The following is a 16022-nucleotide window of genomic DNA, read 5'->3' as shown; positions in this document are numbered from 1 at the left end:
ATCTTATCATGTATTTCCATGATAGGAAGGTAATGGTCATTTGAGGGGTCTTGACCTTGTAAGCAAAAATATCTTTATGCTGGGATGGTTTTATTTTTGAGCATGGATTCAGGTCAGCTTCATAGTCTTTATATATTCTCATGTTAGAAATAAAAGAGGTTAAGCATGAACATTTGTCCCATATTAAAAAAAATAAAGTGCATTTATGGATTTCTCGCATACTCCCATCTATATCACTAATCATTTGGTTTGGCTCATTGAACACATACACTTATTAAAATCAATATATTACATACACAATATATATATATATATGCTTGCTCCATATTGTCCTTGTATATACCCTTCATCCTGCTTTACCTGAATGAGCCTGAAAATGTGCTTTTTACAGTTACATTCTTTTGTTATAAATACAACGACACAGTCCTGCCACCTATTGGTTCAAAGCAAGAAAACATGTTATCTCGGTATAGTAAGTGTAATTAAACATATATAATATCAACCATAACTCAATCTCAAGTTGATCCCTGTATTGCCGAACTCTGACCCTGCAACGAAAGCAAAGAATCTCACACTTCAGTGTGCCGGGGAACCATAAAAAGATAGCAGTGCTGACAATAGAAACTCACCATACTGATAGCTTCATACTCAAAATGGTTATGATACCGACAACTGTTTTACGTTTTACAATGACAGCCATAACATATTTTCCACTGGGCATCCCCGTTCTATGACACCTCATAATGTCAAATACAGATTGGATTGCCTTGCAACAGAAAAACAAACACAGGTTTTAACCTGGTGTCTTCCCCAGTACCACCCAGCCATATCCTGTGCAATCATGAGTCACGGACACAAGGAGCAAGTCCTTTGCAGACTTCACAGTGATCTCCTCCCTCCTCCTCAGGGTAGAATTAGGCCCCGCTAACTAAAGCCCTAACTAGCTCATCAGTGTCTATGATGACAAAGTTGATTCCATTAGTGGGTTGTGTGATGACGTTTTAAGTGTGGAACTGTGTGTTATTTGACACAAGCTTGTGCCTTGTAATAGGCCCATTAGAAACAGGGGTAACATTTATGGTTGGGTTACTCACATATGCACTCTGACACGCACAAAAACACACATGGGTAGGTAGTTCAGGTGAAATTTCCCAGGAGCAAAGGTGCATTCCAGAGGCTAGTGGCGATATAGATTGGACCTGGAAATTATCCAGAGCAGAGTGCATATCCAGGGCAACCTCTACACATAAACAAGCACCCGCTCATAGACACATTAACACTCAGAAAGACTTGCTCCTGCTGTTTGTTCACCTGAATATTAAGCAGGGAGGGAGGCCAAATACAGCAGCCGTACTTACAACTGGACGCAGCTGCTCTTTTATAGAGATGATTACTGGCAGCCATTTACAGGCCTTCATCTCTCTAACATGCATAGCAACCTGAATGAAGTGCTCTGTGGGGCCTCCCAGCACCCCTCTGGACCCCTTTTTTATTTCAGGCACTATAGGTGTGCAGGCATTCCAGGGGCACAATGCCCAAATTGCTCTTTCATTAGTCACAACTGCATAGTCCAGTCCACCTCTGGGATCCAAATGTGCGCCCCATGCACACATAAATGCACAAAGCTGGTGGTACAAGGCATGCAAGGCAAACTTCCAGCTGCAACACATTATACATTACAACAGCACACTTCAGTTGTTAAGGGACCGCGGCATCCTCTCTGTGTGATCTCCAGATCTGTCAAACTGCGGTCTGCTCTTGTCATAACTCTGTCTTGAATTTTTCACTCTGCACTCTTCCATGAAAGCCATCCTTAGAGAGCTAGAAATAGGTGTTCGGTGTGAAGGAGAAATGACACCAAAGAGAGAAAATACTAGGAACACGATGGAAGAAATGTGTGTTTGTATGTGTGTGTTTTTGCACGTTCCATGCAACCTCAGCATCCAGTTCCTGCAGACTCAAAAGTCTGACCCCGTCATTTAGGTCAGAGATGGACTCCTGACCGCAGCCTCCCACCACAACAGTACGGTCGGTGCAGCAAACAGCAAGCTTCAGCACCAGATGCTGAAGGGAAATCACATTTAGAAACTCGAAATCAGACTTGCAGTTCAGGTGAGAACAGACCTACACATGCATTCTCTTACACTCAGAAACTGTATAGGTGGGAAACTAGAAAGAACAGACCAACTTGTGCACTAACACACACCTGCACTCTCTCATGCGCGTTCTTCAATTTCCACAAATGAACAGACAGACAGACATGAAGCAATAGGGGCACAAGTCCTTACATGCAGTTCCCCCTGTCCCAGCTCCGTTTCCCCTTAAAACACTGCCTCTTTATTCTCTATGAGCAAAAAAAACACTCTCTCTTTCTAGACACACACACTCACAGAAAAAACGGGGGGACTTCCAGCCACTGAGAAATAGCAGCGTAATTGCCGGTGCTCTGTTGTCTATCAAGACCTGACCTTTTCAACATGTGTGTGCCGTGTTGGGAGCGGTGGGAACCGGCGAGGAGGAAGACAGGGGTCTCCCCAGCTCTGTGGTGGTCTGACCCAACCTCCCCCCTTCTTTTTTCTACTCCAACTCCTCAAAACATTGGGAACTCCCACTGCGTCCCCATGTTCTGTGGATTCGGAGACTAGGAGGGGGAGGACACGGCCAACCCACAAATCAGAGTCTTGGCAGGAGTACATCAAAGTCGAAACAGGACGACATGGAAAGGACAGGGGGAGACAGAGCTGCCGTGTCTCACTGCGGCCCCAAGGGAAGGAGGAAAATTTGAGGTCCATGTGTAGAGCCCAGACCTTTTTGAGGCACAAATGTACATTTTCTTTTGGTGCCAATGGGAAAATAGCTTACTGGAATTGCCTACATGAACCTGGCCCTGAAATAAGAAAAAGGACATTAAAGAATGAAACATATACAGGGACAGACTCATAATGAACATTTGAGAGTTTATCGGATTATTCATCAATGGTGAGTTGGAAGAAATGGCTTTGATTGGCAGCAAAACAAACAAATAAGAAGAAACTAATATCAAGAGTGAAGAAGTAGATGTGGGGTCCATCATAGAGCCTTATATGAAAACTAATTATCAAACATCATAAGCAAAATGGATCACTCATGGGTCCAATGACAAGTTGCCTTTATGACATGACAGACAAGCTCAGCTCTCAGAGGGGGCACACAAAGCTGTCCTCAGAAATGTATTAGGAGCCTATAAGCCCATAATTACACCAATTGGCATGTCAGATGGGGCTTTCACTTCGTTATTTACCCTTCCTTCTCCACTTGTCTTTCACTAGCCCAGAGCCGCCCCACTCATGGTGTAGAAACCATGAGATGGAGGAACTAGTGGCGGCCTTGAGATGCTGGTGGTGATTAGGCATGGGGGGGGGGGGGGGGGGGGGGGGGGGGGGGGGCGGGGGCAGGGTTCTGTATCAGGGGGATTATGGGGAGATTTTTCTTCTTGACTTGAGTGACTTTAGATATCCATGACAGAGATGAAAGAGGAAATGCTTGGATGGAAGTAGGAGGAGAAAGGGAGTAAGGAAACTAGGAATGGTTGCAAGGGTTTGAAGAAAAGAGACCACTCAAAGAAAACCCCTGGATTAAAGGATGATTACAACCAGTTAGAGAATCCACTTTGGTGCACCTGGTAATTCAGCGGTTTACATGCGGTATCAGCCTCAGGGCCCAATACGGCTTGAGGTGTGCTACGACATGGAGCAGGGCTCTGAATTGTGTTTTACATTTTCCTCAAAACTGCACCATTCCTATAGCAACCACACTTAACTGAGCATTAACCTCCAGGAGAGAAGCCTTACATTGTTTATTGGCAGTACCGCAATGCTATTTCACACGAATCGTGGTAACAATTAACGCTGGTTTATGTGAGCCCTCTGCAGGTAGCTCCTCTGAAAGAAACACTACAGATGCTTTTAAAAAATAATTACAACATGATTTTGCTCTTTTATTGTTCAGTACTGATGGATGTTTTTCCAGCAAGAGGGAGAGAGACAGAGATAAAAAAATTACAAGAAAAATGTAGTTAGCAAGACCACCGTCATTTTTTTCCTTGAGGCCCAGATAATCACATGCTTGTTTGATTTCATGCACTATATCCCCAGATTCAAAGAATGGCAAATTGGGCAATGTTAGCATGCATGAACGTGTGTGTGCATACACAGGGGTTTATGTGAGCTCTCGGGCCTAAATTGGAAAAATAACTTTTTTTGGTCCCTGAGTTTTTGATGCCAGCCCATACTGTCATTATGGTACACAGACCAGAACCATAATAACACCTTTCCTCCTATTTCTCCTCCTCCTCTTCCTCCTCCTCCTTCTCCTCCTCTCTTAGGACTCAAGATGAAGTGTCAAAATCCCAAGGCAGAGGGAGATCACAACAAACTGATTATTAACAGGAAGTGGCTCCATTATGGACTTAAAGATAGGAGAGAGTGCTCTCTGGTTACAGCGCTCACTCAAATCCACACATTCCTGCAGGGTTTAAGGAGAGCCAGGTCACCCCTGTGGACTCTGCTCCCCAGCCACTGCCTCAGCCCAGGGGCATTGCTCAGGGTACAGCTGGGACATTGAAGGGATTTGGGGGTCCTTAAGGAGGGATGTGGATGTCTGGGGTGGCCTGAGAATCAGAAGGCACTTGACAGCCTTTGCCTTGTGACTTTGCACACCTGCAGTGAATGGCTGTTTCAGCAGGGATGAGGTTAATTGTCTGAGATGTGAGAGTAGACTTAGTGAAGCACTCACATCTAACAAAACACAACAATTTGTTCAATACTTCGGAATATGCCACATTTGATCAAGGTATTGAAGAACTGCAATACACCCAAACCAAACTGGAGCATTGACCTTCTAAAAAACTGACAATTTGTTCAGAAACAAGCGATGCTCGTAGAAACCTGGAGCAAATCAGCCTTTAAATGTCTCAAAGCTAAACATTATCTGAGACAATTTCCTTAACAGTTCAACAGGGATGTTCCCCTGGCTGCATTCCTCCATCTTCCTAATGTGATTAGAAAAGAGTTCGACTATTTTTATGAGCTGCACTCAAACCCTAACGATTCCTCAGAGAGTAGGAGGAACTGAAAAAAAGAAACAATTGAGACGATTGCCAAGCGGCCTCCCCAGGGAGTGAATTCAGAGTCGAAGTGAAGAGATGGATTGTGCTGGGTCCTGATCAACGTAGGCAGAAATTGCAGAGTCATGTGCATGATGGAATATGTCAGATGGAAAATGCTACTGACCCATTCTTTCCCACTTGAGCATACAGAATATTTGAAGAACATTTAGTCTTTTGTTTATTTGTTCTACACGTCGTTTTGAGGAGAGTCGCCAAGGCTCCGTTTGCTGGGAATAGCTTTGAAACTGAGGCCAAAATTTGAGGCGAGTCAGGGAGGCCTGGTCTCAGTGTTGGTACATGTATACATGTGAATTATTTACTTGTCGTCCAGCAGGAAATGAGGAACGATAACAAGCTTGGGAAAGAAAAGCAGAAAAACAAACAGATGCTATCTCAACCCCTCGTTCATTTCTTTCTTTCTCTCTTTCTTCTTTCTTTAATCTGAGGCAGTCGGCCGTGTCCTACCGCAGACAAACGGCAGAGAACCTGTCTCTTTAAAGACAGCGGCAGGAAGTGGAACAATCATTTCATTATGTTAGTTCTTGACTTTTACTTTTACTAAAAAGATGGTGAACAAATTCAAATGGAACTGTTTCAATTTGACTCATCCAAGTCTGCATACAGGTGTTGCATATGTGAAGAAAGTGTAGGCGCCACAAAATCGGATATTTTTCCCAAAGTGATGTAACTTGAATCAGCAGCGGCTGGGCCGAAGACTACAAATCAACTAAATAGACTACTGCAACTCTGATCCAACTGTTGACGATTGAGTTGTGGGCGCCATGTTTAATAAGAAATACAGAGTGTAGAATATGCTTTTTCTGTTTCTACTTCATATTTGTTGGAATTTCCATTGCAAGTCCTAGAATATTATTATATAGCAATGCTAAATCTGTGCTTTTTTTTTTCATTAACCCTTGTGTTGTTTCCCCATCAACTTTTGTCCTCCCTGTTTGACTCTTTATAAAGCCTATAGTATAAACTATCACCCAAATCTATGTTAAACCTTTCAAGACAACTTTACTCTTAATTATTACCACCTGGTTTACTGTTTTTGTTTAAAATGTATGGTCAAAGGCCTTCATTTACACAAAATCTAACCTAATTTCTGAGTGATATGATTTTACAAAGCTGACCGCTGAAGATATACATTTGAATGAAAATGAACGCTTTGTGAAAGTGATCATAATTAATTTCTCATGGAAAAAAGTTGTATACAAGCAAAAATGTTATTTTCTGGCACAAACATAAAGCAGACCTACATCCCAACATAATAAACATTTGGGAACGGGGCAAATTAGACCAGAGGAGAACAGGAAGGTTCAGTAAAACCAGAACTGACCACCAGGTTAGTGTGTCGTCACTACCTGAGCCAGACCTTGTGATGATCTCCTGACCAAATTTTTGACTCTCTGTCTCCCCCTGACCTCGGCCCAACACCCCCTCTCATCCCTAACCCTTCAATCCCATCAGCCTCACTATTGCTCAATCACCTGTGACCAGGGCCTGGGTGGTGACCTTTGACCTGAGAAGGTCACGATTAGAGCTGAGAATCAGAGCAGCAGAATTGGGGACCAGGCAGAGATGAGATGCCTCTGGACCAAGAGCTTCGACCTAGCGAGGCTGAACTCTGGAAGAGTCAGGTCGCCACACCCAATATATCTTGACAAGAGAAGATCTGTGTATCAAAGGCTCTGGTAATTAGCACAGGCGGTTTGGGGTGGATTCTTTTTCCACCAGGGTGTAGGGATCATGGACGTGGGAGAAGGCAGCAAGAAGTGTTGGCAGGCATTTTGATTAGCTTGATCTCGCCAGACAAGGGGTAGGGGGCAGCAGGCAGAGATGGCGACTATGGGAACACAGAGCACAAGAGAGGAGGACAGGAAACAAAAGAGAGAGAGAATCAGGGATAAAGTGAGAGGGATAAAGTGGGGGTGAGGGTCACACGCCCAGGGGCTACTCTAACTGTGCCAGATCTAAATATGCAGCACCAAATAAAACATCCTCTCATGAGATCATGGGTGGCTGTGACTGGTTAGGGGATGCAACAAATACACATACAAACATGTGCACACACAAACCAAATCGCTCCCAGCCATCCTATCTTGTAAATTTTTGGCAATCTCTAAATAAAACTTGGAATTCGGAAAATGTACTTAAAAAGCCATCCTGTAAATGAGGACTCAACAGTTCCCATGCTGGGATAAATTCTTTAAAGTGTATCTCAGTGGTGTGAAGTGTACTGAACACTCACAAAAAAGGAGAGCCTATTCATTCCTACTGCTCCTAATTCTTGTTCATTGCCTCCTCCACCTCCGTCTGCTTCCTTTCTGTGTTCTACTCCTTCCCATTGGCTCATTGAGTCTGGTATCTTATTTGCTTGGACAACAACATACACAGGAGCCTTGCATCAAACATACTTAGCTGTGGGAGTAGCTGAAAGTTGTAGAAGAGCCAAGAGGCAGCAGCAAAAAAGGGTTGAGGTCATTCACCCACCCCACACCCTGCTACTGTAGCTTTCCTACTCTCCTCAACCAGTCCTGTTTGGCACTGAAGGAGAATGAGGGGACGAACAGAGCAAAAAAAACCAAAAAGCATGGAATAAAACTGGAAAAAGCATTCATAATTACAATGATGAAAAACATGGTGTAGCCACAAAGCAATTAAGCAATCACAGCATATAAGAACAATAGCAATGTTTATTTTATTTTTTATATAACCTTTTTAAGTTCTGAGTTGTAATTTCTTTAGTCGAAATACCTCACCATTAGAAAATACAATGGATACTCTCCAAGCTTTTCTTTTGCGGTGCATCATGTGAACGTAAATTCAACCGAGAAGCATTAAGACTCACAGAAGTACAACATAAAAAAAACCATCCTTTTTAATTGGCTGTTGTTGACTGTCTGAGTGCTGATGGCTGACTCTATCCTAACATGGCGATCATGTTTCTTTCAATGTGAAAGTGCGGTTACCTGAACCGATGATAGCTTAGCTGGCGAAATGTTTTTGGCCTCAGCGTTACAGGCACAGTGGGACTGCAGGAGCTGTAGGACAGATTATGGGACTATGAGAGCATAAAGGGCCCAAACACAGAACGGAGTGACCTAAATTAAAAGTTGGTAAAAGAGTGTGTGAACGTGTGTGTTTGGTCGTGCTCTTGTATTTGAGCATTGGCGCAATGCCACGTTATCAAGGCTTCATCTTACTGCTCTTGCGACAGTGCCAAGTTTTGTCCTCGGCTTGCCCACCCAGGATGGTCCAGTAATGGCCCTGCCTAATCAGGTGCTGTGGACACGGACACACACACACACACACACACACACACACACACACACACACACACACACACACACACACACACACACACACACACACACACACACACACACACACACACACACACACACACACACACACACACACACACACACACACACACACACACACACACACACACACACACACACACACACACACACACACACACACACACACACACACACACACACACACACACACACACACACACACACACACACACACACACACACACACAAGCTCTGGTTTTCCTTCTGTTGTTACAAGTGTTATAAAAAAGGCTTTCTTTGGGGGTTAATAGTTAGCTAACGCAACTCAAGGTCTTCTTACTGTCTTTTTATAGTTCATCCATCCAGATAAAATCCATCCAATGACGAAACATGGTTGTCATGGAGACGCATCCGATGAAATTGGGAGCTCAGTACCTGTTATTATTGCATTCAAAGCACTTTCAGGAACTCTTTGTTGGACTCAAAATGCAGCCTTGAAATGAAATGTTCAATAAATTGACCAAAAAGAAAAGAACTTGAATAACCAATCAGGTCCACTTAATAACTGTTATCTGGAACTCTTCTTTATCTGGAAGATTATGCTTTTTCACACATGCATGTAGCTGCTATTTCTCTCTCCATTAAGCATGTCAATGAAGAGAGAAAGAAGAATAAGTTAGACATGCATTTAAAAAAATTATATGAATCGTAAACTTACATTATTAGACGAGTTTTTCTTCCTGGACATCAAACCTGAAATCCTTGCAGATTGAAAGGCATTACATTTTCTACCTCAAGAGCTAAAAAAACATAAATTGGTGCATTTGGGATTTTTGTTGTGTGTTTGTTTGTTTGTTTGTGTATTGTCAAACGTTGTAGAGTTAGAGTGTGTGTATTTGTGGGGAGGGGAGGTACTAAACTCAATGTCGGCAATAAGGGGCACATTCCGAAGTTGATTTAGTGGGCATTAAGATGAAGAGGAATGTGTCAAAGCTGTTGAGGCTTTAGTCCACTGTGGGGTAAACTGGCTGGGAGGAGCTCTGACGGCTCAGACTGATGGATGACTGACACTTGACTTAATGTGAGGACGGTGAAGAGCAAAGAAGGAAGCCGGGATGGAGAGACGATACCTGGAGGAAGAGGACAGTTAGTACTTTGGAAAAAGACAATGGAGGCTAATTGAGATTTGACAGTTAAGAGAGATAGGGTATTAGTTGAGTTAAATAAGAGAGAAGTGAGTCTAGTCAGGAGAGCAGGAGAGGTTGCCAGGCGTTGGGAAGAGCGAGCGGAAAAAGGATGAAGAAGAGTCACATTTACACAGGGTCAAGTAGGGGCGGATTGGGAGATAATAACTACAATCAAGAGGATTTCAGAAGCTTATCTTTATTTGCCCAAGATGGTTGATAGTTGAAAGAAAGACATAAAGAGAGAGAATATAGAAATATTATTTTCATAATGTCCCATTTTAAACAACATCAGTCACTGGGTCAGTTGTGCATCTTTGACAGATAACATTAGATCAAAGGAAAGCAACACAAATACATTTTTTTTTTACATATTTCTTTTATATATTATATCATAGAAGTCATATCTTAAAAACTGCTAAATCAAACTTCAGTATTGACCCAACATTACAAACTCTTAAGTGCTGCAAAAGCTTTCATCTAGCACATACTGTAACACAAAACAAAAACAGTGTAAGAAAGCATCAGGAAAGACGTGTGTGTGTGTGTGTGTCTGTCTGTTTTGAGGATTTACCCAGTCCTGAGTGCAAACATATAGAGTACAGTTGTGTGTTTCATGTCAGGTTGTTTGTGTTTTTGTGTACCAGACTGTTAACATATACTGCTCTTTTAGAGTCCCACAGCTCATAGATTAGACTGAGCCTGGGGACAGAAAGGATTGTTTGAGAAAAAAGCGACCTGTTGGTTTATTTGGCTGACACAATATTTAAATGTTAACTCAACATATCTCTGCCTTTAATAAAACCTCCAACTGATAATAGCAGTAAAAGCACACATAAGAAGCACTAAAAATGAAAGAGCCATTTATTTTTCTTCAAATGACTACATCTTTGTTTCAGGGAAACAGAGGTGCAGGCCTGATTTGACGAAGAAATGGCACCATGCACACCCAGAAGTGAAAAAATAGGCAAACAAAAGCCAGCAAAAACGTAATGTGTACTCACTTCCTCCCGCTGGACATAAACATGACTTCACTTCCTTCGTTTTTCCTGAATTCGACTGTACCCTTCATAAATTCATGAAAGTGCAAACATCGTTGTTTGTCACTTTAGAAGCATGCATCATATACAGTTGCCACACTGCACATATGACTCATTTACATGTATTAAGTTGAAGGGTCTCGGCCCTTGCTCTGATTTTTACACTCCTGCATGTTGATTTTGACATAAAGCTACGTGACAGCACAGGTCAAGTCAAAGTGCACAAGATCAAAAGAAAAGAAACGCGCAAAATGGAAAAACAGGCAGGAAATGGGCGCCCTGTAGTATTGGATGTAAAACCCATGGCCTTTACCCCTTTTCCTAACCTTACCCTACCCACAGACCCAAACTCTGCTGCTGATGCTGCCCACCCCTGCTGGTGGAGCCCAGAAGGGCTGAGGTGTCACACTGTAAGGGAGATGAAGCTGTTGTATCTCTGGATGTTCCTCTTGAGGATCTCTGAGCACGGACCCAGTACACGCTCAAAGCGAGGCCTGTCCAGCTTCACACACTTGAGCGGACCACGAGCGACTACAGTGGCTGCCCTGGGGCGGTTCAACAGAAGGGCAATCTCACCTGTAGGAGGAAGAGGAACACAGGACAAACAATGGTTTGAGTCAATCAAAATTGTAATTGTGTTAATCACAATGATAATCTGTGATTAATCAAAAGTTGGGTTGGTGTAATAAACATTTCATGACCAACGGCTAACAGAAAACTGATGTTTATCTCATAGTGATTTCTGAATTTTTGGCATGAAGTCCCACAATTTTCCGACTCCAATCTAAAGCATCCACAGAGCTGCTTTGATTTCCCTCTCTAAACTAAACACTATTATGCACGTATGGTATTATTCTCCCTGCAGCTCCAGTATGTGCAATACATGTAGCTTGTGTTGATTCCTCCAGTTTCTTTTCTTTTTCCCTGCCATGCAATTCATGGTACAGATCCACGCTAGAATTACAGGACGAAGTTAGGGTCCAACTTGTCATTTTTTTCAGATTATTGGCAAGCCTTCACAAGTTAACATTGACCGCCCTAATGAATAACATGTCTTAAGGTATGATTTATGATTTATGTAGGAGTGCAATGTATGTTTAAGCATTCATTTTATAAATGGTTCAATCAAGTGTAATTCAAATGCAAATTGCAAAACTGCAATATTAGGACCAATTATAAATGCCACACCTCAGTCCAATTTAACCAACCTTTGACCGTTCTCAGTTACGAGACAGACAGAGTTGCAAATGTTGTGTTTCTACTGGCATTATTTATGTTTCTAATGCGAAATCTTAGGTTTAACTTGAACCAGTTTCCACAGCTGTTTGTTTGTGGCGTACTCACCAAAGTAGTCAGAGGGTCCGAGGCGTCCGACTTCCACATACTCCTCGTTATCGGACCTGCGCTGCAGAACAGAGGCTATTCCCTGGAGACAGAAAAGCAAGAGACAAGAGAAAGAACAGGATGAGAAGGGGTGTTGGTGTAGAGGGGAGAGATGGGAGAGATGGAGGAAAGGAGGGGGTGGGAGAGAAAAGGAGGAGTTATTTAGCAAATGAGTTGAAATCAGCAGGAGGATTAAGCCAAGGAGAAATTCCTTTGCTTCATAGAAACACAGGTGCACAGGATTTAGCCCACTTTCCAGAGGGACTGACACCTGTTCTGTGGGATGCTTATGAACAGAAAAACAAAACGCAACACACTCACATTTTCCAACTGGATGGAAATTCCGATTGGTTCTGCTTCCTCAAGAGTGTGATAAATACAAACATCTAAGCCCTGTCAGAGACTGAACTGGTTCCTCCGTGTCTCCATCACTTAATCCACTTGATCAAAATTGACCCACAAAGTGGAAATAATGATATTATCCAAAACTGAGCTCCAATACAGTATCCCTAAATGACCCTAAAACAACACACATTTCATGTACACACTTTTGTACGCTCCAATAGTCGCCAACCCGCAGTCTACTCTGCATATGCAAACACGCACAGTCAGGCATCCATAACAAGAAACATAGACACAGATGGACTCAGAATGAAGCACAAACCAGCACGCAATTACCCATACACACATACAGTGAGAAAATCAACAGCTGATGTCTGCTGGACAGACTGACTGGGCTCTGCGACCGGCTTTGATACGCATATTACCGTCCCCGCTGGTTGCTGTTGTGGGACTGAATGTGTGAGTCATCTAAAAAGTATAATGCAGGAAATTTGATTTCCGTTAACTCTGCCCAACAGATGATAACAGTTCAAGCAGCTGTTGACAAACTGTGTGTGTGTGTGTGTGTGTGTGTGTGTGTGTGTGTGTGTGTGTGTGTGTGTGTGTGTGTGTGTGTGTGTGTGTGTGTGTGTGTGTGTGTGTGTGTGTGTGTGTGAATGAGAACATGTTTGATTGTTTATCAGTGCTATGAGCTACCACTCAAATGTTAGTGTTCGATGCCCACAGCGAACTTCACAACGTGTTTCTCCAAAATACTACTGTGTTTCTTTGATGGAAAATAAGTTTGGCATGTTTTGAGGTAAAATATGCGTTTTTAAGGATGATGTCTAGACATCTAAAGGTACTGAAGTTCAACTGTAAATTGGTAGCAGGTTAGAAATCAGCAGGGGAACTTCCCAGCTTGTCTTGGACTGTGTTGTAAAACAGACTTGACCGTTCCAGCACTCTAATCCTTTTTCTGCCCTCTCTGCTCCTTCTGCTGACCAGGCTTATAATGCTTAATATGAATATAACGAGCTTTAATGAACACCCCAAAACTGCCAGCTCTTCACTCAAGGCACACAAAGGTGAGACTGTATTTTAGTGAAAGGGATATGTGTGCGAGTTCTGGCTTGAAATGAACTGTGGCGAAGTGGGGGATACTGTTCAGGTGAGCGAGGGCATAGTGTGTGTGGGAGGTGACCAACTGTACCGTAATGCCATGACCACACACAGGCGATGCAACAGGGTAAATCAAGCTGTGGGGTGGGCAAAGAGGACAGTAATGACGTAGCTGAGCTTGGCTGGAGGTAAGGTTAAGTGTTGTGGACAAGTTACATCATGTGTACTTTGAGAACAGTCCTTTATGTTGACTTGCAAAACATACAGTAAAAGTGACATTCAAATCCTCAAAAACTCAATTATGCTTTTGGATAAGTCGATCAATCAATCGAGCAATAGATGGATTGAAGTGACGTGCTGCATGTCTATAATAATGTATTGACGAGACTGTATCTGGTCATCGCTTATCTTAGCATTCAAGCAGAATTGAAAATGGAAACTCAATACAGATACTATGGTTGTTGAATGAAGGTTATGGAATTACATTTTCAGAAGGACCAAAGAAAGAAAATCCCATAAAATGATACCACTTCATTTGTGCATCACCCATGATTAAATCAATATGCAAACAATGCAATAATCAGTGATTTAACTTCCTCATGTGCACCTGTTTGAGTGCAAAAGAGTTTCAAAACAGATAGAGGATGTGAATGGGGGAGAGAACGAGGGGGATTGGACATGGAAGCTCCTGTGTTTACAACCAGTTGATTCCTTTCCTTTCCATTCATGTCCAAACAAAGAAAGTGAGACAGTGCAGCACTGTCATGTACAGTAGTTCACTCGTGAACAGGCCTCTACCAGTGTGGTCCAGATAACCATCATGTACTGTACCACCCCAGGGCAGCGCTCTGCTCCACAGATATTTCTTTTATAAACATCGAAGATCCTCCTCACCACGCTTCCCAACGCAGAGTGCCAAAAAAAGGAAACAACACAAAACAGCAAAAAGGAAAAGAGAAAGGGGCGAAAGCATGCATAAGTGAAGAGGCTAACAAAGATAGTGAGACACGGTGTGAGCCAACATAAAGGGCAGCCGTTCTAAATTATCACTTATCCTTCCATTCTTATATAACTGTTCAGATAGAAATCTTATATTCCATAACCAACATGCCCATTCAAAGTCACCAGTACGCACACCTAAATACACATAACACACTTGTAGCAAGTCGGCTCGTGGTGACATGTCAAAATGTAGCATCCTACATGCAGGAAGTAACAAACGTTAGATATACAACAGGCACAGAGAGAGGGAGAGGCACAAGCAGAGATGGAAGAGGAAAGGTGATATCCTGAGTAGCCTGTTCCCAAGGCCACCCAGCACCGGCTGTGTCTGCACCTTCTCACTTAAACATTAACATGCACACAAAGTTTGCGCTATGGCACGGCCTCAAAGCTGATTTCAAAAAGAGAAATGACTCGGCAAAAATTATTTCTAACAAATGGGACCTGTTAACCTTTACCTTTGTTCTTGAGACTGCGTGCTTGCACTAACAAATGTCTTCATTCATTACTGCATTGATCATCAGTCTACAAAAGTGGTGTTGAGCTCCATTAGCTTAATTGCATTTCAGTGCATACACATAGAGCATAGTTTACAGTGGCAGTATACTGTAGACAACCCACAGAGGATTTCTTTTCTGTGTGACCCAAGGGGACAATTTAGATCCCATCAGTGTGATTACTTTTATGTTGGGTCAAAGGACAAATATGAAATAACACACTACACAGTTGTAGTTTAGATTGATGACTGGAGGAGATGAAAGCGAATACACAAGCTGGGGTGAAGGCAAGAGGAACAACAGCTCTGATTTTACTCAAATTTCCTCCAGAGGCTAACAGGCGGGAGCCAACTCAAGTCATATGACCCCACTTGAAAATCAAAAAAGACTTGTAAGTACATTTTTCACCAATGAGCTGAAGATGAAAAATAGGACCAAAATGATTGAGACCAATTGTTGTCACATTGTTGTAAAAAGAGGTCTCAAAGGGTTTACTTGTGATCTGCAAAACAGTGACTTTGGCACAACTCTGCTAAAAGGTTACAACTACAGAAACTCACCCCTCTGTTTCATAACTGTCACTGAAGTCTCTGATGTTCGTCAAGTTTCCTAATCCCTCCTTCTTTCTCTTTCTCTTTATTTTACTGGGTACTAGTGTACAAGCACATGGAAGAAAGAGCGTTCATGTTACGTGAGTTAAGGTTATAAGCCATGAAGAAGGGAGGAAATAGTTGGAAGAGAGGAAGGAGAGGACACGAGGAAAGGTGCGGCTTCACGGCCTGGAGTTTTGTAAAGGCTTGTTTGTACAATGGGAGATTTTTTTTTAAACATGTCACTTTTCATTAGGGCCCCATTCCCGACAAGCAAAGATGTCTCTATACCTCCAATTTGTTAATCCTCCCCATCAGCAGCATGTAATTAGTGATTGAGAGGTTTGTCTTAGGCTGATGCTCCAAAACAGCAGAAACAAAAAGAGTGAGAAGAGACCGGATAAGAAGGCGGGGGACAGAGAAAAA

At 42.6% G+C, this 16022-nt stretch overlaps 1 protein-coding gene across 3 annotated transcripts in view; it reads right to left on the bottom strand.

The window, feature by feature from the left end:
* Positions 1 to 9821: 9821 nt before the first annotated feature.
* prkar1b (protein kinase, cAMP-dependent, regulatory, type I, beta) overlaps positions 9822 to 16022 on the bottom strand; it is a 60954-nt gene continuing 54753 nt past the window's right edge. For all 3 annotated transcript variants that reach the window (XM_063904306.1, XM_063904307.1, XM_063904308.1), the window contains 2 exons: positions 12026 to 12107; positions 9822 to 11257 (listed from right to left, as the gene is read on the bottom strand). In XM_063904306.1, the coding sequence (XP_063760376.1) occupies positions 11085 to 11257; positions 12026 to 12107 (255 nt within the window). In that variant the 3' untranslated portion in view covers positions 9822 to 11084. The remainder of the gene's footprint in view (positions 11258 to 12025; positions 12108 to 16022) is intronic.

The sequence above is a fragment of the Eleginops maclovinus genome, chromosome 16, assembly GCF_036324505.1.
Source record: "Eleginops maclovinus isolate JMC-PN-2008 ecotype Puerto Natales chromosome 16, JC_Emac_rtc_rv5, whole genome shotgun sequence".
NCBI classification, from domain to species: Eukaryota; Metazoa; Chordata; class Actinopteri; order Perciformes; family Eleginopidae; genus Eleginops; species Eleginops maclovinus.
This window is presented reverse-complemented; position numbering and strand designations above follow the sequence as displayed.